General features: G+C 39.4%; 1 protein-coding gene across 6 annotated transcripts in view; it reads left to right on the top strand.

Moving 5' to 3' along the window:
- The window catches only part of gcgrb (glucagon receptor b), a 50,962-nt gene that overhangs the window by 25,186 nt on the left and 6,605 nt on the right, over window positions 1-19,171 (top strand). For 3 of the 6 annotated variants that reach the window (XM_044190850.1, XM_044190849.1, XM_044190851.1), the window contains exons 2-11: window positions 7,062-7,209; window positions 7,372-7,468; window positions 7,590-7,697; window positions 9,894-9,982; window positions 10,273-10,379; window positions 11,003-11,159; window positions 12,871-13,030; window positions 14,769-14,829; window positions 15,056-15,125; window positions 18,086-18,174. In XM_044190850.1, the coding sequence (XP_044046785.1) occupies window positions 7,156-7,209; window positions 7,372-7,468; window positions 7,590-7,697; window positions 9,894-9,982; window positions 10,273-10,379; window positions 11,003-11,159; window positions 12,871-13,030; window positions 14,769-14,829; window positions 15,056-15,125; window positions 18,086-18,174 (992 nt within the window). In that variant the 5' untranslated portion in view covers window positions 7,062-7,155. Of the gene's footprint in view, window positions 1-6,326; window positions 7,210-7,371; window positions 7,469-7,589; window positions 7,698-9,893; window positions 9,983-10,272; window positions 10,380-11,002; window positions 11,160-12,870; window positions 13,031-14,768; window positions 14,830-15,055; window positions 15,126-18,085; window positions 18,175-19,171 lie in introns of those variants that run through there. The other 3 variants (XM_044190848.1, XM_044190852.1, XM_044190853.1) reach the window with 2 other exon arrangements.

The raw sequence follows: 19,171 nt of genomic DNA, 5'->3' as shown, positions 1-19,171 counted from the left end.
CCTTCGAACACAGATGTCTCCTAAGTGGAAGTGGTGATGATTTGAGCATGATATTTTCATCAGTGCTGGGAGCCAAACTATCTCCACTATTTTAATATGAGAACCATGAAGGAGTATCTGTTGTGTTTTCTACATGCAGTGAAGGATGACAACACTTTACCCATTTAATGGACAGATACTATGGAACATTTCAGGCTGACATACAAAACAGGTCACTGCATTCTTTAGCATGGTGCTAAAGTACCAGTAGCTAATGTGTTTGCAGAGTAAAGAACTGTAAGCTATGTACGTACTGGATGGGAGAGCAGCATGTGTGAACTATTAGAAAGTTTTTTGACTGAAGCTTGTCCCTGTCAGAGCCTCATCCGCTATCTCTGTGTGTTTCCCACTGCACTGACCATCTCATATGAGCCAAATCAGACAGGAAACAAGATGGTCAGACAATTCTCCCTCGAGAAGGCAAAAGAAATAATAAGGAAGGGAACAGGGCAGGATTCTCTGAAGGCTTTGGCTGATGGCATTTTCCCCCACTTCTGACAAGCCAGTTTGCTTTTGAGTGGTTGGGGAGTTGCAGGAAGGACAAGGAGAACCTATGATGAGAGGATGAGAGACAGAGAGATTTGAAAAGAAAAAAGATGGCTCTTGCTCTGGTTGTGAAGCGTAACATCTGCTGAAAGAGCAGATTCTGGGTCACCTCCATCACCTACCTCAGTTAATCATAACACACAGCTCACACGCCTGCATGCACACACACACACAAACACACCCGCACATACACTCTTGTGATTGTCACTAACCAAGCACACCTGATCTGCCTCAACTTCTGTCACTGAAGAGGACAGAAACCTGAAATGAGAGCTGTATGAGGGTCCTTAAAGGACATAAATCTAGAGTGAGAGTTGATGGGTCAGTTCACCCAATTTTCAAAAAAAAACAACAACCCAAAAAACATTTTCTCTCTCACTTCTAGTGGTATCTACACATGCAGATAGTTTAGTTTTATTTGTTCAGGTTTTGAGATATCCAGTCTTTACATTTTTGCTGCCACCAATACAATGGAGGTGAGGGGAATTTGGTTATTGGCGCTCAAAAGTGTTAAAAAATTCCGCAGCTACATGTCTTTCCAGTTTCGTAATCGGATAATGTGCATTGTCAAAAGTTTTCATAGGGACTTCTTCTTTAGTAGAAACTAGTTCCGATTAAAACTGTTGGCCGTGAGGTCTGTGGATATCTAGATTCACCAGGAAACTGTTTCTTTTTTAATATTTCAATGTTTTGAGCAGCTCAAACTAAATTCAATACCTCCACTGTATTTGGATGCAGGCAGAAATCTCAAAGACAGATATCCCAAAACCTGGACAAATAAAAGCAAAACTACGGTATCTGCATGGCAAAATGTAACATCCCTAGCTACATCACACACCGTAACACACCGTAAAAACAAAAAAAAAAATCACCCTCCTTTAATATCCTAACCTAATATAGCCCTGTAGCCTTATAATATTCCAATAATATTTGACCATAGTCTCTAAGATCTTGTATTATAAACCTCAGACTGACAATGAATTACTGGCCAAAAACTTTTGCGAGGTTGATATGTACGATATTAGCTGAAACAAAATACTGACTAATCCTGTGCTCTTATTAGCTAGGTGCTAAACAAACAAAAAATACAACATTTTTCTTTGTTTGGAAGACACACTTTCACTGCACTGAGGCTCTCACATGTCACATGATAAGAGCTCCAAACTACCACCTAGAGAAATGATATTGGAGCTCAAGAGCAGTTGGCTGTAAGTCTCCATGTGGGGCAGAGCGGCTCACCGAGGTAGAAACAACATAATTACAGCTCTGTTTAACTCCATTACAGCCACTGTACTCCTGCACCTACATACTGTCCACATTCTGCCTAATTGCCCCCTCGTCATCACACAGAGAAGGCTTATTGATTTAAACAACATAATTGGGAGGTGCTCGTGGTGGGTAATGGAATTATTCAATAACACTATGCCACAATTACAAATGCATGGCACAGCAGACAGCATAACCTGAATGGTAATGGTGAATGGTCTGCTTTCCTGATAGACTTAGGTCGATCAGTCATTTGATCGTTTGAGCTCATTGTCCTTGATATGTGATAAGTACTTTTTCTTAGATTTTCAACGATTTGCTGTCACACATTCCCACTCGACTTCCTTCTGCCCCTCTTCCTGCTCTGCCTCTGTGCTTTTCCCAGGGACAAGCATACATATGGTGCACTTAAATGGAAGTATGTGGGAGGAGAGAGGCACAGTCTTACTTCTGACACACAGATACAGACTGAGAAAGAAAATGAAAGGAGCTGCACTCGGGAAGAGGATGACAAATATGAATGAAAGAGACTGACAGACTGACATTGTCCGTGCATTCTGCAGAGTGTTAATGATTCAAATAAAAGGATAAAGTCTTCAGTAGATGGAGGAGAGTATGAGGCTGCTGTGGCCTCATCTGTTGATAATTTGTCTTTTGAGCTAAATGTGCAAAATATAGTCAGTGAGGATCTTTTTCACTCCACAAAGGGAAAAGCATGTATGTGTGTGGGCGAGAGAGAAAGAGGAAAATGAACAATGCAAATAATGGCTTACACTCAAGCAAATATCCCTTGGGAGATGTAGCTGTTACAATAACCTTAAACACACACATACACACACAGAGAAGAGAGAGAAGCCTGTGTGACTGTCGGTCATGTGTTTTGATTTACATGAACAGCGCAATATTCAGGAATATTCCAAAGGAAAGGTGTGACTCACACAGGCTGATTGTGCTCATACAAATCAGCGAGCATGGTTGTGAAGATATTTTCTCGCTTTCCATCCCTCGCTTTGTCTTGCTCCTTAATAAAACACACAAACACACACAGCTCTGTATTCATCATATGGTTATCAGACAGGGACGCTGAGTCTTTTCCACTGAATTGTCATGTAAAGTCCAGAACAGCCATTCAAAAGCAGGATGCAAGCATTGTCTCAGTAACAGCAGACATAAAAGAAAGGTTTCTCTGAGTGAATGTACACAAAATAAGATAAAAAGAATAAAATAAAATAAAATAGAACGACAACCTTACATGATTACATTAAATGAATCATAAAATTTTTATCAGGGCATTTGAAGTAATCATCATTCAAACCAGAGCCTAAAAAGCACCAGAGCTAAAGATACGTATTGTAGCATCACTGTTGGGTAAAAACCAACACCAATTTAAGATTTTTTATGTTTGTACTTCTACTTAAGAGATTATTTGTATTTTGAGAAATTTTTACGACCTTTTTGACTTAAATGAATCTTCACCAAACCCCTTTGGGAAAACTCAAAAATGCACCGTCATCAAGCAAGGCAGATATTTTTCACTCCCAGAAAAGATGACATTTTGAAGATTACCTCCAACCACAGTGATAAATTTCACCCAAAAGCAGCGACAAGCAGCTACTGCAAAACATTTGGAAGAGGATTTAATTGCTGGCCTTAAAAACCTGAGGTGCTACTATAGGGAAACAGAGATGTACATAGGCTGGAAAAGGCATTAGGATATCCGCATTCCACATGTTGGGGTGTGCGTGTAATGTAAAACCTGCCTGTGAGGCTATCAGTTTGAGACAATCCTGTGATTATGCACTGTCCTCTGCTCAGTATTGTGGTTTACTAAAAACAGACACACAGACATGCTCTCGTATGCCCAGCTACCTATGAAAAACAAGTAAATCTCTATATGTGACTGCACACAAGGGAGGGTAGGAGATGAAATAACATAAACTGCAGATTACAAAGATCCTATTTAACCCAGAAAGACATGTTGGGTAAAAATAACTTAAAATTGATTTTTTTTTTTCATTAGGCTGCATAGTTTATATATCATAACTTCTTTTCTCCACTTGCCTTCAGGTAAGAGGTGTCCATGTGAAGCAGTATCTCATGGCATCCAATGTATTAAACCCAACAAAATTTCAGAACTTGTTAAGATAAATACTTTTTTGCAATCTTATCTTTGTATGTGTATGTGTACAATTGGTGGGGCGATCTCATAGTCTCAAGCACTGAAAGTATAGTTTACGTCCTTTTTTCAGAAAGGAACAAAACTGGCTGATATACATTCTATTCACTTACCAGCAGATTCATACATACTGTATATCACTAATAAGATGGAATATACCAAACAGTTTTCTTTTAGAACAACTAATTCACCTTATTTTCAACGGAAATACTGGCACAGCCAGTTGATGTTTTTTTGTGTGAGACTTCCGGTCAGGCACTTCCGGTCATTGGCTAGCTAACACAACAACTCTTTGGACCACTATGGCTTTGAGGAAAACTGGAATTTTTTCTGCAGTTAAAGGTTGCCATAATACAAACAAGATTAGGAGTTTGAACGGCTATGCTAGCTAATGCTAACTCTTGTTAGTACCGTAAAACTTCAATTAAAAGCTGAGCCCCAATTAAAAACAGAGTCCTTTTACTGCTCGTGTGTGGTTACACAGTTTGTCAAATAACACAGCTCTCAATTAGACACTGGGTCTGGTTTTTATAGAAGTCCTTTGGATGTATAAAACCTCTTAAAGCCCACCTCTTGAGCTAGTTCAATCATGCATACAAATATAAATGTTTACACTTTTGTCAATATAGACATGCTAACGTTACACATCATTAGATCAGTTAGATTCTCCACAGTTCAATCGTTCAGTTCATTTTACAGAAACTATGAGCACCAAAGTATAATTTATTCAGATTTACATGGTAAACAAGAGAGAGAAATAAAAGTGGTGACTCCCTAATGTTACCTTTGAAGCAGCCATAAAGTCACATTCCTCGATTATTTATATTTCTTTAGTCCATACGAATCAACTGATCAAAATAATCAAAACATTTTTTTCTTGAAAAATAATCCAAGTTGTGGATGTTGTCATGTGAAGTCCATTGCTCACTTGTCTGCTAACTTTGTTCGTCAAAGGAAGACCGCACTTTAACTGACTAACAATATTTTCTCTTCTTCCTGCACCTTGTTGTTGGGTATGCTTGTTTCTGTTACTTTGCTGGCTACAAAATATAAGTGTCCCCACCTTTCTCTAAGTGCAAAAAAAGGTTGAAATAAATACGGTAACCTTCAGCTTTCATCCTTTCTAATGTAGACCACCGTTATTTTGATACGGGGTGCTCTCGCTCTCTCTCATATGTTATATGAGGCCATTTCTTCATGTCATCCTTCCCCACGTTAATAGTTTGAGGGTGTGGCACCAACCTGCCATTTGATTTTTTATTGATTTTTGTAAGTGCGCCCACGACATCGTTAAATAATCTAGTTAAGCCAAGCTCAGGGAAACAGTCAAACAGAAGTGAGGTACAAAAAACAGAAGTTCGACCAACTGTTTACTTCTGCATTTGAAAATAAGGTGAATACTAATACTTCATACTCAACATTAACATTTCATTCCACATAACAAAATAAAGCAGAATCTTCCACATAGACAGATTCTTGTAACAGCAGCTCTATTTCCACACTTTTTTCATGAGAATGCCAGGGTCATACATTTTCAATTTCACTTAAAACAGAAAAACAGCTGGGCACTGTACTTTTTAGTAACACCAATAGTATCACCAGACTTATCCGTTAATGTGTGATTCAACAGATTGAATAAAGTAGGACATTTGTGTGCTGGGGGGACTGGATTGAAAGCAGTTGTTGTTTGAACCCATCATATGCATTCTAGGGTTGCCTGAATCCATAGCTGCCTTGATAAGGCTCCATCCTATAATTCATATTCATATCTATATCATTCACAGAGAAATTCCTCAATGTATTTCATCAGAAAATGTATTTCATCCTGGTACAGTTTAATCTTACAGATTGTGTACAAAATGCCTGCAGGAGCTTGTAAACTGTCTTCCTGTTTGTCCTTCTGCTGTCTGTCTCTTCAGCTTTGCTGCTCAGTTGATAAGAGCTGCATTTGATCATAAAGAGGAAGGTTATTACTGTAAAACCACAAGATAACAGGTCTTTTGCAGGAAGAAAACACAGCAGCAGCTTGCTGTGTAGTTGTTTACTCAGTGTTCCTTTTAAAATGAAGACGCTAATCTTTGTGCTGTGATGACATGACAGGATATCGATGTTTCACAAACACACACGGCCTGATGCAGATGCATCATCATCATTATCTTCACGCACTTCAATAGAAGCACAGAGACTGGACCAGAATGGAATTTGAAACGTTTTAGCCAAAAATGTTTCCATGGTCAAGGTGTTTTTTGCAGAAACGTTTCAGATTCCGTTTTGTTCTCCAACTTCGTGGGTCAACCGATGCCGCACGAAATGCACCTGCCATGAAAATCAACACATACACACACAACAATTCTAGTTATTTACAGTAATAGAATTTGATGTCATAGATTTTACTGTACATATTTTAAATAAGGTATTCTAGACATGAGGGTAAGCATAGTGTATTCTCCCTGAAGGCACCATCCTCTCCTCTGACCCACTTCCCCCTGATGTCCAGTCCCATTATCCAATCATCTGTTGAGCTCCGATGAGGGATGCTTTTGTGCAGCAATTTTGTAATAAATGTTTTGAGAAATGTGTAGAAAAAGAACCATGCTTTTGGATTTTGTTTGCTTTTGCATAACAGACTACAGTATGTAAAGTACACAATTTGCTTGTATAAATGATGTTATTTTTTTCAATGCTGTGAGTGAACACCATGTGAAGAAGGATGAAAATTATTCAAGCTTTTGTGCTAATGAAACCAATTGGACGAGCTCACAAATGATCACCGTGATCCTCTAGGTCTTTAGCCTTGTGAAGGTACATGGTTCTCATCTGACAGCTGTGATATGTGTAAGCACGTAAGCTTACATTGTGAGTATGAAAGAAAAGCAGTCACTACATCACTGGTTGTTGCTTGTTTTTTCTGTTCATTGATTCTCGATATTTTCCGTATTTCATTCCATCTCTCTTTTAGTTGCAGTTCAAACACACACACACACACACACACACACCAGTTATTTCCACTAACTTTTCCATATCGTGTGTATAGGCCACACAGTGAGAAAGGGCCGAGACCGCCTCATGTGTCGGGCCTCTTGTGTGTTCTGGTCCCCACCGACCCCCATCCTCCCAGCATCAGTGGGATGTCCCAGGTGTATCTCCTCTTGGCCTTGCTTATGCTCTGCAGCTGCACAAAGGTACGACTCTCTCTCTTTTTCACACACCCACACAGATCTGTCTTTGATCTACTTAACTCTCACTCTGACTGTCAGTCTACAAATTTAAAGCAAGAGCTAGATGATGGAGAAAGGCTGTAGTGCTGTTGCTGAAACTTGACATGAAGCTTCCTCCTCCTGCAGGTCTCCTCTACTAACTCCCTGGAGCTTGTGAAGGAGCAGTGGAGCAGCTACAAAAACCAGTGCCTGGACTACCTCAACACCACGCCCCCTGCCACAGGTGTGCCCCTCTCCTCCCAGCATGAGCTCACGTCTGACAGAGATGCATGCAGGAGAATGAAGTAAGCCTGACCTACTGTAAGCCAGGAGCACATATTTCACAGATCTGCTCTCCACTGCAGGGCTGGTGTGTAACAGGACCTTTGATCTGTACGCCTGCTGGCCTGATGGACTCCCAGGAACCACGGTCAATGTCTCCTGCCCATGGTTCCTGCCATGGTACCGTAAAGGTCTGTGTGTGAGTGTGTGTGCACAGTATATGTGGGGTGTGTCGTTAACTCTTGCAGGAGTGAATGACGCTCACATTCATTAGATGCAAACGGATATGTTCAGTTCACCGTTGACCAAAAACATGAGCCTGTTCAATGATCAGCACTCTTTGAGTACATTCATGCTCAACACTGACAGCTGGTACTTCTTCCACTCATAGAAACTGATTTTGTGAAGAAGTTAATGTCTAGTCCTTGTATATAAAAATGACAATAAATACTCAGTATAAAATGACTGCCACATTTTCCAACATATTTTTCAGAAAACATTAAAATGATGTATTAAATTTGAAAAAAATTCCAAGAGTGTGCGCAGAAACTTTTTCCAGCTAGAGCTCCTCTCTAACACACCTGCATGAGAAGTACAGTACTGGATGTGAGACTTTTCCTAACCTGCTAGGTAGGCCTTGTCCCACTTATTGAGTCACTTTGCTTGAAAAATACAAGGATACAGCTCCCATTCAGTGGCAAGATGTGAGAGTAGAATTTCAGAGAAAGAGCTCTTCACAGTGCTCTTATTTAAAGTCTTTCTGTAGAGTGAATGGAAATGCTTTATAATTGCAACACAGATCATCATATGTCCTTCTCATTCAGTGGGATAAAGAAACCAGCAATCTCTTGGATGAATGCTGTACTGACTAGAGCGTACAGTGGTTTCAGAGAGTGGAGGCATTAATTAGGTGTGAAGGCCAAATATTGGTCAACTATCAACCTGAGAGTGGTGTTAAGAGTTCAAACTGTGTCCTGAGCCATTTGCTGTTGGTGTGCAGGTTTGCGTCCTAGACAGTTAACAGTGTTAGTTCATAGCATGGAGGGGCCTCCAGGTGTTTTGGAGGCTCTGAATAGGTGTGAAAATGAGCTTGTCTCTGTTATCTCCTATGGACTGGCAGCCTGACAGGGGTCTCTCCCTGTCCTCTCCAGAAAGTGTAGAGAGCCAAAGTCCTAAACCACCTCTTCCACCTCTGCTTTTTTTCTCATTTGTATTGTAAAGTGAATATCTTTGGACTTTGGACTGCTGGTTGGACAAAACAAAATATTTGAAGATGTCACCTTGGGATCTGGGAAGCTGTGATGGACATTTTTTCCAATATTTTCCTACAGTTTATAAACAGAATGGTTAACCAATTAATAAATAAAATGATCTGAAGATTAACTGATAATAAAAATAAGTTATTTGCAGCCCTATGACCATGCACTCCATAGATGTCATCTTAGTTGCCCTATTCAGGCTATTAGTTTGGTTGAAAACTGTAACAACAAAATACCATTGACATCTCAGAAGTAACGTTTCAGGGTTAAGTAAGGATTCATATTTATCCGTGTTATAAATATCTTAAATCTCTAAAAAAAAAAAATCAGCATAATAAAAGAGTATAATGAAACAAAGCATTTGTTTGTTGACAGAAAAAAGAAATAGTGTGACATTTTGGAAAATACCCTTATTAGCTCTCTTGTCGAGAGTTAAATAAGAAGATTGATTCCACTCTTGTGTCTAAGAGTGCAAGAGGTTATATCTCTTTAAGCAAAAGAGATATAACCTGTTAATTAGTGAGCGTTAGAAGTGCTGGTAGGCTGTTTTTTTTTTTTTTAACGTCTGGACAGAGCCAGGCTAGCTGTTTCCAGTCTTTGTGCAAAGCTATAAGCTAACAGCTGCAGCTTCATATTTACCATACAGACATGAGAGTGGTTTCAATCTTCTTATTTAACTCTCGACAAGAAAGCGAATAAGCAAACTTTCCAAAATGTAATTATTCCTTTAAGTCAAGGTCTACTTACTAGCTATTTATAGAGCTTGCAGCCTTTTATAGAATCTTCCTCAGCGGGTGAAGTTTTCTCAGTTGTTTGCTCACATGTTCCATTCTTGGGTCATGTGATTACTTGGCAAACTCCATCCGCTGAGGAAGACTGCAAGATGAGGTTGAACGCTTCAGAAAAAGCTAGTAAGTGGAGATTAAGTTAAAGATTTTTGAACTACTGTTTCCAAGGTCAAAAATTAACTTGATCAACAATTTATGTTTCTTTGAAATAAGATAATGTCACTAAATATGCATTTATTTATAAACAAATTTTTGCATAGGCATTAAAAAACTTCTGAACAGTGGGGGGTACACATGCCATGCTAATAAAAAATCTCACAATGTCTGTCTGTGTGAACAGTTCAGCAGGGTCTGGTCTACAGAGTCTGCAATGAAGATGGTCAGTGGGCGCAAAAGAATACCAGTGAATGTGAGGACGACCCTGGTGAGGTGTGTGTATAGATTGTATGTGCGCGCGTGTGTGTGTGTGTGTGTGGGGGCTACCATGTTTGAAGCTGCTTGCAGTGGCAGATGGTTAGACGATATTGTGACTGTGACTGACATGACACGAGCTGAAATTACTCAGCATGTGAAAATCCTCCCATCTGGTTCAATTACTCTTTAGGACCCTTTTTACATCTTTTGTGCCAGATTTAATCTACAGTGTTACAGTGTGTGTGGGTGTGTATGACGGCAATGCATGGAAGTAACTGACTGTGTCTCTCCTTTTGGTTCTACAGCAGCAGTATGGCCGCATTCTCAGTCAGTTACGGATCATGTACACCGTGGGATACTCGCTCTCCCTCGGCGCTCTGCTGCTGGCGCTGGGAATCCTCATCGCCTTCAGGTGCAACATGTACAGAGAGTAAAGAGGAGAGAAAGGAGGGAGGGAGGGAGGAGGAGGAGGAGGAGGTAGAAATATAGGTAGAGGAATGAAAAGAAAAAAGGAAAGGAATGAATCAATAAATGGGGTGAAGAACATTGAGAAAAGGGAAAGAGGGAGCCAAGGAAAGAAGGGAAGGCAGGAAGAAAGAAAGGAGAAAGAAGGGAATGACGAGAATGACAGAGGGAAAGAATAACAGAGAACAAAATAAAGGTAAAAATGAAGCAATTAATGAAAGGGATGAAAGATGATACAAGGAAGGAAGGGGTAGAAGAAAAAAGAAAGAGGGAACTAAGGAAAGGAAGGAAGGAATAGAGAAAGGAATGCAGGGATAAAGAAAGGAAAAAGGAAAGAATGAAGGGGCTGAGAGAGATAAATAAGAACAGACAGACCAAAGGAAGGGCAAAAGAAGCAATGACTGAAAGGTGCAAAAAAAGAAGGAAAAATGGAAAGAACAAAAATGGTAAACAAGAACTATAGGATGCAAGGGATGTAAAGAAGGATTGGAAATACTTTAAGTCATGTTCCTGCATGCAGAGTAGTGAATACACCACAAAAAAGTCAATACAATGTCACCTCTGTACCAGGAAGCTCCACTGTATGAGGAACAACATCCACATGAACCTGTTTGCCTCCTTCATCCTGAGAGCCGTGTCCATCCTGGTTAAAGACGCCCTGCTGACCCTCACGCTGGACCCCAGGAGCAGCAGTGACACCACAACACAAGCCTGGGTCAACATACCGGTCAGAGCAAACACACCACACCAACTTTATCTGCTATGAATTGTGTTCATGTGCAGCTATTTAGCATGAGACAAATTCCTTTTTAAGGGAAATGCAAACATTTTTCATTAGATGTTACAGTGTGGTTATGGTTAAAGTTTGGCAACTACAACCACTTGATTAATAGTAGGGAAAGAGCATGGATCTTGTTAAAAAACAGAAATATCAATGTGACTACTTGTGTAAGAAACACAAACTTGTAGCGCTCATCCACTACCTCAACTTCCACCCCCTTACTTTTCACTGCAGTATATGAACATGTGTATCATGATATGTATCACACTACTTCCTACACTGTTATGTGAACATAAATTGTAAATTGTAGAATAGTGCATATGAAAATAAAAATAACACTAATTATAATAGTGAGACACAGGGTTGCGCCACATACACATTCAGAGATTACTCCATATTTCTTGAATATCTGTATTGTATCTTTTTGGGCATCCCAGCTATTCAATATATTTTTTACATTTTACAGCCATGACATATACACACAATAAGGTACTGATTAGGTATTGATTGGGTGTGTCTAGACACATCAAATCTGTGATAAAACAGAAGGAGCTATTCCACCAAATATTATTTGTTGAGCTCTACCAGTAATTCACGTTTTGACCAAGTGTCTTTTCCTGGAAAATAAATCTTATGAATGAGAATATTTCTCTTTGAAATGACAGTCACATATTATCATTAGTTCAAAAAGAAAACATCCAAAGTTACTTCAAACTTGTGAATCAGAAATGTTTGATGCCAGGGAGGAAGAGCTATTCAAGAAATGCCCACAGATACTGATTTCTCCTTTCTTGCTGAGCTGCTTTACTTTTGCATTGGAGGAATATACAGTATATCCATCCATCCATCCATTTTCTACCGCTTGGTCCCGTTAGGGGTCGCGGGTGACTGGAGCCTATCCCAGTGACTTTGGGCCTTAGGCAGGGTACACCCTGGACAGTGGCCAACTCGTCGCAGGGCTAACACAGACACAGACAAGGACAGACAACCATTCACTCTCACATTCATTCAATACGGGCAATTTTAGAGTCATCAATTAACCTACACATGCATGTCTTTGGACGGTGGGAGGAAGCCGGAGAACCCGGAGAGAACCCACGGTAACACGGGGAGGACATGCAGACTCCACCCAGATGGTCCGGGAATCGATCCCACGAACCCACGATCTCCTTATTGGGAGGCAGGAGCTTTAGCCGCTCTGCCACCGTGCACCCCAATATACAGTATATCTCATATAAAATGGTACAAATGGCATTGTGTTAGCATCAATCCACATTAAGTATAAGCAATAAGCAATTATAAATGTACCGTAAATGTGATTTGTTGCTTTTGTGCTGGGGTGCAAGAGACATTGGATTGTAGTTACGGTTATGTTGAAGGATTGTGAGCAAAGAGAAACATATATATGGATGCCAGAATCAAATAGTTAATGTGCAGGACATTAATCCTTGTCCTCTGAACTGCTGTCGTAATACAAGGTTTGAGCATTGTATTGTGCTGCAGTCTGACTCAGAGTTAATTCAACAGAGCTGAAGCAGAGTATTTGTCAGTCATGGAGCTCTGATTTAAAGCAACATTTTTGACTTTTGTGCTATCAGTGAAGGTGTCACCTTGGCTTATTCTACCCTCACCACCCCCGTTCTGTATCATGTGTCAGGCTGTTACATGGTGTCGTGGTGCCATGGTGATGATGCAGTACAGCGTGATGGCCAACAACTATTGGCTGTTGGTGGAGGGCATCTACCTGCACAGCCTGCTAGTAATCACCGTGTTCAGCGAGAGGAAGTACTACTACATTTACTTGGCCATTGGCTGGGGTAAGAACCACAACTGTTACACAGGAACTGACAATCACATAGTAATGATACTCTGGTCATTACAGAAATACAAAAATGTGTATTTCTGTTCTATTCTGACAGACAAATATTGGTTAGTTTGTTGAAAAGAGTTGTTTACTTATGATCCTAAAGCAGAATGTTCTGATAGATCAGCTGTAGCAAACAGTCTCTGTCGAGCAGCCACTAACAGGAACGCAGTCATTAGCAACAGGAAGTCAGTCAGATACAGGAAGGGTTAACAGGTATTTAACAGTGACTAATGAACAAATAAAGAGCAACTGTGTGGACAGGTGACTGTTCTCAGGATGAGTCAGGTAATTCAGTGAAGTGATAAAAGTCTCAGAGGGCATCTAGTGGACAGGTGTGGAATGACAGGCTCTGAAATACACACGCAAACACATAGAGGCTATTGTATAGAGGGACAATCAGAGACAGGGAAAGTGAGAGATAGTGCAGGTGTCATTGTGGCAGATTTGTTTGTAACTTACACAATAAAACAGGTTTTTTTTAAAGTATAAAAATTCGAGATTTCGTCTTTTATTCCACACATTCTTCTTCCTTGTCAAAACCTGGTGTCTACATTACCCACAATGCAACTCGACCACCGACAGTTTGGTCAGAGATTTGGGTGTGTTATGCTAGTAGCAGCCAATGAGGCCTCAAGCAGAGATGAAGAGCGAGCTACAGAGGTTTGGTCAGCTCACTTCTTTCTAACTCCACACCCCCAGATTTTTTTCATTTTCACACTTGTAGTCTTCAGCTCCAACCGACACTGACTCAAGTTACATCACTTGAGGCAATTCATCAGACTTCGTGCAGCTCCCTCTGGAGCCACAAAAGGCTTTATGCAGCTTTTTTTCACATGTAGTACTCCCCAAGACCTGTAAACACACTTTGATGTGTAAAATCAGTGGAGTTCCCCTTTAAAATGAAGACTGTGGCATATGTAGAGGGATACATCATCATAAGATAGTGAAAGTGAATGTGTTTTGCTATATATGACTGAACATCTAAAAATCATTGTGCAACAGATGTGTAAATAGTTGTTAATCTACCTACAACTGATAAATTATTTCAAAATGTATGAATCCTCAGAACACAAAATAAATACATTCATCAGCCCAGAGCAGCTTTTGTTTATCATTTCAGACTTGTTTTCTTGAGATCACAACTTAATTTTCTCATTATCTTTAAGTAAATAATGACTTTGCGATTACATTTTCCGTTATCTTTAGATTTCAAACATTGTTTTTCATGATTATGAAAATCCTCTCTGAGCGGAGATAACAAATCATAGTCTTACCACAATATTAACTATATTGTCCAATCGACCTTAGTGAGTCACTGTAGCCTGACAGGACAGAAAATGTCCACAGAAGAGACCAGGTCTGTGAACAGATTAGATTTTACTTTAATCAATCTCAAACACGGGCTTGTCTTGAGATAATGAGATTTTAAACTCATGATCATAAGAAAACAGTGTTTAATGATGTATCATGGGTAATGATATAATTAACTAGGTTAAAGATTAAATATAGCACAAACTGTAATTTGTTATACACATTAATTGTGTGTACTAAAAATTAGCCTTTGAAGTGAATGATCTACCAAGAGCACAAATCTGGTAAAATCACGACAGCCTCTACGTGTTAAAGTTTTACTCTGTTAACTCATCAAAAGTCTGTTCACTTTCACATTTTACTTATGTCATTCTCAGGTGCACCACTAATATTTGTGCTACCATGGATCACAGTGAAATATCTGTATGAGAACGAGGAGTAAGTAGCTTTTCATATTATTGTCTCATTAAATGAAAGGCAGTTTAGATGTATCAGCTTTTATCTGTGACCTGTGAGAATTGATATTAAAGTGATGATGATTCATATTATGCGATGACTCTTTGGACACAGTGAAAAGATCAGAATCACAATGATAACGGCAATAAGTTACAATGTAAAATGTGTGTGTGTGTGTGTGTGTGTGTGTGTGTGTGTGTGTGTGTAGGTGCTGGGAGAGGAATATTAACATGGGATATTGGTGGATCATCCGTTCTCCTATACTGTTTGCTTATCTGGTAAGACTGCCTGTATCTGTCTGTTTGTCTCTTACCCTCATATTCTCTGTCTGGCAGTTTGCAATTGAACAATGTGATGAAGGAAATTCAAGTCCAGAGTGTGCTGGCATGTGATTGAGCTACAGATGCACACAAATACACACACACACACACACACACAGACACACACAGCTGCTGACATTCACCAATTGTGTCTTAGCAGATGTTGCTGCGAATAGAGATACCGAAACCATTTATTCACCTAAGAATGGAAATTCTTGTCTTGTCCTTTTATAAGAAAAACATTGATTATTTTACTTCAGTAACATTATGATCCTTCCTCACCAAGTACTCTTGATTATGTTGACAGAATGCCACTCTGTGTAGTCAAGTGTAGCTTCTAACTATTAGCCTATTTTATGGAGTAAAAATGAAGAAAACATCTTTGGAATTCAAATGTTTGGAATTATTTTAGATCTTCTGAGGTTCTTCTCTTTTCCAAGGCTTTTTCAGGCTCTTTCTGCAGTGCACTGAGCACTAATATAATAATAAATTACCCATAATTTTAATCCACCACAATATTAAAAACATAACTGGCAGGTAACCTAACTGGTCTTAAAAAAGTCACAGATTAATTTACAAATAAAGCTCAAAAAAGTGTTGTGTGGGAGTATGCAATATGACAGTCTATCAGTGGTTCCCAACCTTTTTGGCTTGTGAGTCCTTAAAAGAAGCAGTGTCGACTTGCAACTTAATCACCGGTTGCATATGTCTATAAGTACAGAGCTGAGGGGATAGAGAGCTGGAGAGTCCAAAATCGAGGATTCTATCACAGCTAATTAGCTGTGTTGTACCATCCACGTTTATTTAACCTCTTCTAGAGGTAGACTGTTCCACAAAAGAGCAATGGTTTCTAGACAGTTATGAGACAGGAGTTGATGATACACTGCGAGTAGACACTATTTCACCAAACTTCCACCGATTTCGCAGGGACGTGTGCATGTCCCTTTGTGGTGTGATCGCAGTTTTGATCAGGTTTTCAAATAAAGAGGCAATATCTGGCTGGCCTGACCCTTTCATACATTCATTCAAGGGTGTGTCTTAATTGGGTAATTGAGACAACAGGTCAACAGATAATGAGTGTCATTCAGAGATAATTTCCTTTAATTCTTAATCCAAGCACTGCAATCATTTCTCCGAAGTCATTGAAACACGAACATTTCTCAATTTCAAAACTGGTAGAACATACAATCAGAGTAATCAGAAAAACTGTAACACAATCTTTGTTGTATTATATCATCTTGTTTGATTTGTAACTGTTTTTACATATGTAACCCCTGGGGTTATCTATTTTGTTTTCCCTGGGATATTTTCATTACTTTTCATGTTATTATCAAGTAATTTGAGATTGTAATAGTGTTTTTGAGTGTTTATAGCTATTTGAAACGTGTGTATTCTGATGTACGTGATATCACTTAATGCATGACTAAAAGTTTGTTTGGAAGGTACATAGTAATGACAAGTGCAAATACAAACCAGCTGATGTTATTCACACACCCAAAAATGTTGTTCTGTTACCTTAAAGAGACAGTTCACCCCAAAACAAAAAACACATATTGTTCTTCTCACCTGTAGTGTTATTTATCCATCTAGATTGTTTTGTTGTGAGTTGCCGAGTTTTGGAGATATCGGTTGTAGAGATGTCTGCCTTTTTTGAATATAATGGGACTAGATGGCACACGGTTTGTGGTTTGAAAAACTCAACAGCAATGTCTCTTTCCAGAAATCATGGCCCAGCTGCTCAAGATACTCCACGGACTTTGTTATTTTCTTTCTACCGATAGTTCCTACATGAAACTGCTCACAACAAATATAGTTCCATTATATAAAAAAAATGCAGACATCTCTACAACCGATATCTCCAAAACTCAGCAACTCACACCAAAACAATCTAGATGGATAAATAGCACTACAGGTAAGAGAGAGAGCAGTCTGCTCTCCTTTTTTGTGAAACATTTATTTCAAAACTGATTTGTTTTGTATAATATATTTCTTTCTCGCGACCTCTCAGATTCATCCTGCAACCTCTTGTCTAGAAAATTAAAAACACTTGCATAGATAAAACTGGTAACAGCTTCATTATGGTGAGAATGAAATTTTGACCTCAAGAAATTGAAATCAAATTAATTCATAAAATTCCCAACGATTCCCACCCTTGATTGGAAGATTAACATACGTAACTCGACTATCATTTATATAGTCTCTTTAGTGTTCTTGCCCATGGATGTATGTACACACCCCTACCCATCCACCGACACACTCTCTCTCTCACACACACACACAGAAAGAAGTTGTGGAATTCCTCTTGTGTGATTCCTGCCTCTTGTTCCCATAGAGACAAACAACATTATAGATAGACATACTTATGAGCACAAGTGCACATTATATGCACACATAGCATACATGTGCGCACACACACACACACACTAAAATATTCCTAAACCCGTACATTTCCTGGACTGTGTAAGTCATGCAGTATGAGCTCTGTGGAAAAATTCTCTTTATTGTGCCGTACGGTTGTGTAACAGATGCAACGTCATATGTCATCCTCCAACAATCCCAAACATAACCCTGCAGTTCAACTATTGACACCTAAATAAACTGTGTTTGTGTGCACTCACACACACACGTTCACACAAACACATCTGTCAAGAAAACATACACATGTTACCAAACTTGGAGCGCTAATAACTTGAGTGCTGTAATAATTAATGTTCTCTGTCATCTGAGAGGGTTCTGCACTAGATCACAATGTGTGTGTGTGTGTGTGTGTGTGTGTGTGTGCGGCCAGTTCAAATCCCACAAAGCACAGAAAGACTCAAGACATTTTTGGGAGTCTGTCTCTCTCTTACACATTATGTCATCTAAAAATCTACAGAACATATTTTTCATAGTTTGCATTTCTCCTCTTCTTATTTCAGATTAACTTCTTCATATTCATCCGAATTATCAATATCCTGATGTCTAAACTCAGAGCTCATCAGATGAGATACACTGACTACAAGTTCAGGTGAGAGAACTATTTCTTGTTCTGAAAGAAACAAAATGAAAGGTGTAAAGAGGTATTTACTGGGCAGGTGGCGTACGGTGTGTTTTAAAAGCTTTTTGGCTGATGAGAGCTGTGAGAGTGAACCAAAACAATAAAGTTGTGAACTGGAAACAATGAGCTGAAAGACACTATAAAGCTCCATACAGCTGAGAGGAACTGCAGAGTTGGGTGATAGTTTTCTGTAGGTTCATGACTATGAGTGACCCATTTCACATACAAGTAGTCATGTGATCCATTGTTAATATAGAAACACTGATTATAGTTCCTTTAAAAACTTAACATTTTACCACCTTGCATTTCATTTCACAACTACTTATTGTTCTGAAGACCATAATGTGGACGACTGAATCTGGACATTTGAATTTGGACAGCACACAATAACAGTATATATATACAGTATATCCACATACATACGCTTGTGTGATTGTTTACAAAAAGTCCCACATGTGTATGTATGTGCATCTGTGTGTGATTAGTACAACTCACACGCCTCTGGGTTGTATACAGACACACAAGGTACCCTTCAGTGTCTGTATGAGATGCACAGGGCTGCCAGAAAGCCTTAAGAAAGTCAGATGATGTAGTAGCTATAACGAGCAATATAAAGAGCGAGAAAGCGTGTAAGGAGTCACAAGTGCGCACGCACGTGCGTCTGCATGGCTGAGGTGTACTAATCACACACAGATGCACATACATACAGACATGTGGGACTTTTAGTAAAATCACACAAGCGTATATACGGGCGTCTTGTCCTCCGTGACCCTTCACTCCCCCCATAGTGTGTGTGTGTGTGTGTGTGTGTGAGTGCGTGTGCAGTGAACGCATGCATGTGCTGTCTTTTTAATTTTGAGAGGTCATTTAGCTCTTTTAGATTACAGAGTTGAACTTGTTAAAGTAAATGTTCCTTATTTCATTGGATGTTGTACATTGTCAGAAGAAGTGCAACTCTGTCTCAACC

The sequence above is a fragment of the Siniperca chuatsi genome, linkage group LG3 (assembly GCF_020085105.1).
Source record: "Siniperca chuatsi isolate FFG_IHB_CAS linkage group LG3, ASM2008510v1, whole genome shotgun sequence".
NCBI lineage: Eukaryota > Metazoa > Chordata > Actinopteri > Centrarchiformes > Sinipercidae > Siniperca > Siniperca chuatsi.
This window is presented reverse-complemented; position numbering and strand designations above follow the sequence as displayed.